This window comes from Argopecten irradians, chromosome 8 (assembly GCF_041381155.1).
Source record: "Argopecten irradians isolate NY chromosome 8, Ai_NY, whole genome shotgun sequence".
Classification (NCBI taxonomy): domain Eukaryota; kingdom Metazoa; phylum Mollusca; class Bivalvia; order Pectinida; family Pectinidae; genus Argopecten; species Argopecten irradians.
The window spans coordinates 5,046,033-5,055,450 of record NC_091141.1 but is presented as its reverse complement, the minus strand read 5'-3'; the positions used below and the strand labels follow the sequence as shown (position 1 = coordinate 5,055,450).

Here is a 9,418-nt window from a genome sequence, read left to right as displayed (position 1 = left end):
TATTTGTGGTATGAGAATATACACATGTAGTCTAAATGTACTTATTGTATGTGATATGAGAGTATACACATGTAGTCTAAATGTACTTATTGTATGTGATATGAGAATATACACATGTAGTCTAAATGTACTTATTGTATGTGATATGAGAATATACACATGTAGTCTAAATGTACTTATTGTATGTGATATGAGAATATACACATGTAGTCAGTCTAGATGTACTTATTGTATGTGATATGAGAGTATACACACGTAGTCTAAATGTATTTATTGTATGTGATATGAGAGTATACACATGTAGTCTAAATGTACTTATTGTATGTGGTATCAGAATATACACATGTAGTCTAAATGTACTTATTGTATGTGGTATCAGAATATACACATGTAGTCTAAATGTACTTATTGTATGTGATATGAGAATATACATATGTAGTCTAAATGTACTTATTGTGTGTGTTATAAGATTATACACATGGGATCTAAATGTACACATGTAGTCTTAATGCACTTTTGTATGTGGTTGATAATGATATGTCATCCCTATTTAATTTGATATCTAATTTTATATTTTCGTGTTATACTAAATATTATAAAAATTTCTGTGGCTAATTATCTTTTTGTTGCATTTTCAGTAAGACAACACAAAGACAGATTATGCTTCAAATTATCGAATTATATTTGCATAACCAATACAACTGATTTTATACTCATCAAACTACAAAGTAGTACTCTACACATACAGATCTATAATACTAATATAGAACAGTGCTTTCATAACTGTAGCAAAATAACGTAACTAATAAACAAAGTATGTAGTTATACCAGGAATAACAAAATATTGATCACACACATCAACAAGGTATCACTCAGTGGTATCTCATAATTATCACCACCTTATCGCCACATATATATATTTTCTTTAAAAAGTATTAAAATATGAATGACAAATATAACGTAAATATTACTAACAAGAGTATTCAGTTCAGTAGCTGTAGCCCTCACTGAAAGGTATATTTATAACATGACATGACGTTTTTCCAACATGTTTTGCATATACATTCACACTGCCGGTAAAATTCGTTAGTCAGTACATTTTACAATGGTACTAATGATAATGACCATTTGAAAGATAACTATATGATATCGTTTAATCTTTTATTCAAGCATTCTGACCATTTAACTGAATTATCAGAATTGTCAGAAAGTAGCTTGCATCATAAATAATGTAAACATTAACTTTTGTTTGAAACGATAATTTTGAATGGCTTGAACATTTACTTTATCAGGTCTTAACGGAACAAAATGACGTCGCTATTTGTAACCTCACTTCTGATTGGCTGATATAACGGTGTAATTATTTCCGTTACAGCGCGATGCCCTTATTATTTCATTCCATATTATAACGAATATGATTGGTCCTGCACATTAATGTGTTTGACATTGTGACTATAACTAATATATACATAAGTTAACGATACGTCTTGATATATAACATCATATTTTGATAAACAAATAAAATGACTAGGAATGTTTCACGTTCAAACATTGCGTTATGGTTTTTTGATGATTTGTTTATCGTAATGACGTCCCTTTTATGGAAGAGCATTACAATATATTTACCCTCTAATATGATCACGTGGTTTAGTCCCGAAACTGTCCCTGTGATGTTGTATATCTGTTGTTATGTTTGAAGGATCCACGAGTAATATTAAACATGAGTTTGACTGACGAACTACTGACTAGACTCCAAATACAATTACATTTCAATCAATTTCAATCATGTTTCCATTTTGATATCAACTATTATTCGTAGTTAATATATTTCAGCACTTTTAATCAAATCAATAAAAATCTGATGTCGATGGAAAAAAATGTACTGAATCAGATAAAACAGAATATGTGCTGAAATAAAGTGAGAGTAATTGACGCTTACGTAAGAAGACAGAGTACAATGTAGTATATATAATAGGTCGATTCGTGTCCGGGTGGACGTTTTATAACCCTGTCATATGAGCTACACATTGATCAGATATGTTATAATTACAGTATTTGTGATAACGATATTCTAATCAGCACTTATTTCTTAAAGAAGACTCATTAATACACGTCTAAGTATTGGGACAGTTTTAGCCTATTTGATAGGTCGCCAATGGCTATACGGGGATAAAAATATCAACAATACCAAGGGAAACTACAGGATATTGCCACCAGGGAAGATAAAAAGAGAGTATATGACTAACATAAATAATGTCGGTATACTACCAAATAAAATAATTTAATTCAAACATATTGATGAAAACTTTTTCTATTAAGATGTGCTTGGATGTAGTTTATCAAATAAAGTATTATTTTATCTCAAATCCTTAATTTCTTTAAAACCACTATTTTTTATATATACAATTGTATATCATTGACATTTATCAACTCCTATTTTTACTTCCATACGTCAACAAATATCAATATTTTATTGATTTTTTGTCTCAATGTATTTAATCAATACCTAATAAAACTTGTACTTTTAACAAATATAGCTATATGTACCCCGGCTTTAGCCTCGATGTTAGGAATTGCCTGTGGTTAGTTAGGTATGAAATGAATACATAGTTTCAAAGATTTTGATGCTTTTATGCGTCAAGACATCGGGTACAATTTTTCGGTATTTACTTAAAACATAAACAATCGCATGAAATGGTTTTACATTTAAAATTTAACAATTTTAAAATGTAATGAAACGGTCATGTGCATTTCTAAAAATATATCAGTGTTTTAATATTTTTGTTTTGGATTAATATTTCTTAAATATCATTATGAGTAGTACAATGTATCAACTTTGAGGATAATTGTTGTAATTACTTACACCTTAAGTATCTAAATGACATACATAACCCTACATTTAAACATCGTCTCATCGTTACGGTGATAGATGGCTGATGCACATGTTAAAATGAAATACTTTCTACTGTTTAAATATATCTTTATATACTACATTCTCTAAACATAACCTTAGTATCCCTCGTCTTTCCTTCCCAAATGTATAACCTATGATTTAATACAACTAATAGTCAAATTCTCATAAATCCCTTTCGTCCGTTAGATATCTGTCCTTGGCCTGAACCTGAACAAGTTCTTCCTTGGTCTGGTACATTGGTCCATCGAACGAGTATTTAGCGTGTGCGTTATATGGTCCTTCATACTGGTCGGCGTAATCGTAAGGGATCTGGCCGTTTGTAACGCCACCAGGCTTGCCGTTCATTGTAGGGGCACCACCACCGCCTTTGTTTCCTGAGTCGTCCTCAAAAGCACCATAAGAAAACATTTTGCCTGAACCGTCAGACTTAAGAGTGTCCTCTGGTTTCCACATATCCTCGGAAGGAGCATCTGCCCATGGCTGTTTCTCTCCGGAAGCGAAGATTCCGTAAAATGTAATACCCAGGAAGTGAACAACACTAGCGATAATGAAAACGACCTCCCATTCGTCCGCAGTCTAAAATGAGATAATACAAAATACATAGAAATCAGCACCAATATATTGATGATATAAGAAAATATACGTAGTTGGTAATTATGCCAAGAGGCAAATCATGGTTGACTAGTCGATTAGCTCAATTACATTTATGTGTTGATTGGTACCAAACCTGTCAATTCGTCTCCCCTAATTTGGCTTATAAATGTAGAGAGAATAAAACCCTCTACTATTATCATATTTTGTTGGATAGTTTAAGTGGGACATAGTTTAGCATTGTTCGATAATTGTCGAACTATGAAGACTAACAACATCTCTGCCAGATGGACCAAGAACACAAAAAGTCAACACAGAAACCTATACGCACAATGTTTTAATATACATAAACTTGCAACTAGATATAAATCACACAAATATATACCATTTTCTGATTATTTGTTTTTTAAATGGTCTCACAGTTTTGTTTCGAACGTTACGTGAGTTAAAAAACGCTCATTTTATTTTAAGTTTGTTTATTTGATTGATTATACCAACAGCTGGAGTCAAACATTATTATCATAAATGAAGCTAGTTAATGTAATTGTGCATTCTCTACCTTCAGTAAGAACACATGATTGGTACTTACTGCTCCCTTGGTGAGTAATTCTGTGAAGATTGGACACAGCATTCCGGCCAGAGTTCCTACACCATTGGACAGTCCCATCAGGATACTAGCATAACGAGGGGCTATATCAAGGTGGTTCACGTTAAAACCTGAAATAACAAATAAATTAATAAAGTTTATCGCCTGCATCTACTTTGATATCTTGATCGTCCCGGCAGCAGTGAAAATTGTGTTAGAAAGCTGAACTAGCTTGTTGCTATGTGGGGAGAACCACACATCAGAATGACGTGAATGTAACGAAACTAATGTTAAAACTTATGTTACCGAACTGCTTTATCCTTGATAACAAATGTCCTGGTTTCCACGCTGTCAATGATCTTGATGTTTAGATTCATTCAGCCAATATTTTATGATAAATGCACGGTGATATCTACTTATCAAATTTCCCAGCTACCACGTATATAATGTGACAACACGCTATGAAAAATCTCTTAAGAAAACAAAATTAATTTTCACACAACAATTTCATGCTCCGGCTTTACAATTGAGGTTTGCTTAACATCGCAAGTATCCAGTAAATGTTTCATAACATAATATATTATCATACACTATTATTCTTTTAGCTTTACTTATTTTCTTAACAACGTTTTTTCTCATTTTATTCAACTATTTTCACACATCAAAGCTATTTTCATAACGTTACTACATACAATGTATATATTTGTCTCAAAATTAAAATGTTCTTTTCAATGCAAACATTTGCTTCATTACCGATCTATGGGTATTTTTACACAATGGTGTAATGAGATTATAAGTTTTGGTTCTATTCTACATTAAATTTATCACATAATCCGCTTCATAACCAGTAATTTCGCCCGTGTAATATTTTTGCATATGTCACTAGAGTAAAATGACATGGAGCATATTTCATTGGCTGGAAATTCATTGTGACGTCAGACAGAAACAATAAAATGACGTCAGGAAAAAGACGTGACGTCAAGATTACGAGGACGACGGGACACAATGGCGGCCTCTTCTGGATTTTCGGAATACATTTTGACGAAATTTCTTTGTAATGTAGGTATTTGTCGTTATGTGATAAAAAAAGTATTTTAAATTTGTGTTCATTTCATACAAGATTTTTATGAAACTCGTCTCGAAGTTTTAATTTTTGCTCGCCAAGGCTCGCAAACATAAACACTTCTTAGACTCGTTTCATAAAATCTCATATGCAATGATCACTCATGTACGATCCTATATTTATCAATCACAGTTTTGTAATTATGCCAAACTAAGAAGCACATGTACTCTGTTTAAGATGCTTCAAAGGAAACGAAATATAAAACTCTGACCAAAACCCATTATTCTTATATCTAATATTCTAATTTGTCTTCATATCGGAGTAATTCTTAAATTAAAGTGAATATTTGTAAAGGGTACGATGCCTCCATTACTGGCGCGCTATCATTATTAAATTTAATCAATGCTAAGCTCCGGTCATACCCTCATAGGATAACCTCTTCTATTTGTATACAATTATATATTCCATACGAAAGGGCTATAATTGATTTTATGATAAGGTCTGTGTAATACATATAAGGTGATGCCAGTGAAAGTTCACTATGTCTACCGAACACATGCATTATGTATAGCAGTATAGGACGATGACACCCAGTAAAATTCTCAAAGGGATTAATTCACAATTTAGGAAATTACCCAAAGTCTATTTGAGTGCTCAATTAGCATGCCTCGTCTTTTTCAACTGCATATTGGGTACAATAATGCGAGCATAATGACAAGATATTAGCCGAGCACTAGAATTTGTATTAAACGCAGCAGACAATCAAGCTAAAGGAAATGCCAAAGTGCTACATATACCCTATGTTCACACCTTTCAATATTGTAATTTTACAATAGGGATACCGAAATAACCGTAATTGCCTATAAAAATGCAATTGTTTCATTTCACATATATCTAAAATGATAACTTTCGCATGCAAATTTTGATTGTTCTGTCGTCCAATTAAAAAACAACCCACTAATTGGAAGCATGTTGGAAGGAAATGGGCAGCTAATGATGCCGCAATAATGCAATCTTAGCCAACACCAATATACAAGCACCAGCTATTTATAACAAAAAAAAATCAAACGGCGAATGCATTCAGAATGCTTATTATTACCATATATGGTAGGCTAGCGAAATAATTGGCATATTAAGTCCATTATTGGTGTGCACGCCTCAGCAATGTGTGATTAGATTGTTGGTATTGTTACTACAAACACCGCGGATTATCTTGACTAAGGGTCTATAATTTCTATCAAAGCGATGATTAGAGGATAACACGTGCATTTCAGTGTGAGTAGCGGCTAACTAATTATCAATATTTCCCCTCGCCTTTGACATGACTCGTCCAAGCGTGGCTTCTCCCACAATCAGTATGTCTCTCTCTGCTGCCTTACATGAGTTTTACATTTAAACTACTTTAACCACTCGGTTCCACACATTGTCAACAAAAAACATCTCAAAGGCTATTTGTATGTAACAACGACTGACGTTTTTCATTAATCAGTTTGATAAATGCGTTAAATGTAATGCAGTTGCTTGTTTAATTAAGCCGTTTGGGGTATGGGAATGCTCGTCATGTCCTTTCTATTTCACTTTCAATTTTACTGGGACCACATCTTGTATAAATTAAGTAAAAAAATAAATGATTCTTGATTTGGACGTAACATTTATAGATATCTTTATTTTTATAGCTATATTTAAACAAAATTTCTTTTGCAATCTAGTCATTAGGTTATATAACAAATACTATTTCTATTTTTGTAAAAAAAAGAAGGAAAAGGAAAGGAGCTGCTTACTAGCAGTAGAAAGTTGCTTTTCGTTTAGCCCATTTTTTATTTGCATTTACTGTGTATAGATAGTGTTTAAAATAAGATATCCGTTGGAATTTGTAAATGTAGTTATTCAAGTGATTTCATAATTATCTTCTTGAATGGTAAGAAGGTAATCTGGATTATGTTAAAGACATTCAAGATATTAAACACCTGTATTATACTGCTATGACGAATGATTGTTAGGTAATACCGGAAACTTGTTATTTCATGTAAGAATGTGTGTGTATATGTTGCTTATGGATGCTAATATATGGATCATGTATTATAAAAAAAATCTTGAAAAATATTGATAATAATTATAAAAAGTTTTATTTTTGTTATTTGAGGCATCTACAACTAAATCCTTAAGCATGAATAACAATTTCCCCAGGGAATGGATGGGAAAGTACAATATACACAAAACAATTCATTTCAATGACTTATATACTTAGGATTATAGAAGTTCGGTGATATTTTTGTTCCGAACATGGTACTTTCCTAAAGCCAGGACTGGGCAATACTCTACTCACCGGATATAGCGAATCCACTGGAGCCGACGGCCAGAGTGAGACACACCATAGCAGTGGTGGTATTTCTGGTGATGCCCACCCCGAGGAGGAAACACGCCTCCAGACCAAAGCCTGAAATACATGTTATCTTTTTACAAAATGTTTTAACATACTGAATACAAAATGAAAATACCAATTTCACATGGCAAATACTTGTACCCGCTATTCACTCTCTGCATATTATAGAGTTAGCTAGCTCACTTTGCGGGTAGGTATCGATTGCTACGTCATTATTTTCTGAGCTCAAGTCACGTTGTTTTCTCGGAAAAGTATGACGTTACGCTCGCAAACAACATGACGTCACAATCAATACCTACCCTAAAATGCAGATAAGTCTGTAATATGCAAATAAAGAATTTAACCGTCCGGGTTTCATTTTGTTTTTCTGACTGTCGGAAGCCATTTAAATAGTCAATAATCAAATTATGTTATTGAAAATGTTATCTGATATTCTGATTGTGCGTTTTTCCGACTATCGGCGTTGGTATTATCGGATTACATTTGAAAATGGACGTTACTGTGTAGTAGATAAAGATACTTCACGGTACCTATTATTTAGTTTAGTTAAAATAGGATTTTTTTACCTCCACAGTTGAAGATTTTGCGGACTACGGTGGTTGACAGAATGCCCCGCCTCCGAAGGAAGTCAGCCAGTTGTCCACCGAATGGCACAATGATGGCCATCACTAAATGTGGTAACGCTGATATCAGCCCGCTCTGTAACAAGAAAACAATATATGATTTTAAAATATTTCCAATGGCAAATCTTTTATCATCGTTCTACTAAAGTTGACACTCCTTGAGTTGATGCAGGTTTATTTTGGATTCGTTAAATTATAAAACATCCATATTAAGCGTACCATTTAATCATAATCGTTTGTCTAAAACATATTTGATCATAAATATCTTTAACTACAAATGTCTTTTTATTTATTTACAACAGCTTATCTGTATTGGATATTTCATTTGTTTTTTTATTATTACGAATTCTGAATTTAGATTATAAATCGTGCAATAAACATTCCTATTTTCATTATTATGACAATATGGTTTTCCCCAGAAATTACCGTTCTCTATGATAAGATTTCATAGTAATAATCCGTATCCTCAGATCAATTAAATAAAGAGGATTGTAGGGCCAGTTGCGTGGTACGTAACAGGTTTAATTTACGAATAATGATATTAACCCAGTATTCTGAGAAACTACTTTTCCCACCTGTTACCTTAAAATATTCTATATCTGACTGTTGACTGTGTTTAATACGACAACTGAAAGTTATCTTCTGTAATGTTTAACAACTTGGCGTATTAACGTTTCGCGAGTTTGTACAGAGTGGGCGTAATGGGTTTAAATGTAATCATTTGAAACAGAACTGAACAAAGAAATCCCCTGAGTAATTAGAATTCGATCGCTGCATAAAAAACCAATTTGCGTGAATTGAAAAAGTCTAAATTTTAAAAATGGTGAATTTAATGAAACACAACATCAAATATTCTCTAAGGCAATAATGAACCGAATGATACTCAGCCTACACGATTTTATAAAGTAGCATAGAATGTTAGCATAGTAACGAAATTTTGATACAAACGCAAAATCGATTACACGAGAGAGAAAACAATTTCACTTAAGACTTAGCTATCTATATACAGTATGATCTTTTCCACTATAAAAACACATTTCAGAAGTATTTCATTTCCTACATATTGTTAAAAATACCAATCAATTGATTAAAGTAAAATATACATAACACATCCATATTGGCATTTTGATACAGATTTGTTATGAAAAGCAAAATATTCAATAATTTCTTTATACTATCAAACTAAGGCTGTAATACAGTAGAGTGTGTAAATTTTACATGTGGTGTCTTTTTCTCGCTATATAATTGTGTTCACTGA

The 9,418-nt window shown here is 32.5% G+C and overlaps 1 protein-coding gene across 4 annotated transcripts in view; it reads right to left on the bottom strand.

The window, feature by feature from the left end:
- Positions 1–658: 658 nt before the first annotated feature.
- Positions 659–9,418, bottom strand: part of LOC138329158 (vesicular glutamate transporter 1-like) — a 76,461-nt gene continuing 67,701 nt past the window's right edge. For all 4 annotated transcript variants that reach the window (XM_069275935.1, XM_069275931.1, XM_069275934.1 and 1 more), the window contains 4 exons: positions 8,104–8,236; positions 7,481–7,591; positions 4,095–4,222; positions 659–3,490 (listed from right to left, as the gene is read on the bottom strand). In XM_069275935.1, the coding sequence (XP_069132036.1) occupies positions 3,077–3,490; positions 4,095–4,222; positions 7,481–7,591; positions 8,104–8,236 (786 nt within the window). In that variant the 3' untranslated portion in view covers positions 659–3,076. The remainder of the gene's footprint in view (positions 3,491–4,094; positions 4,223–7,480; positions 7,592–8,103; positions 8,237–9,418) is intronic.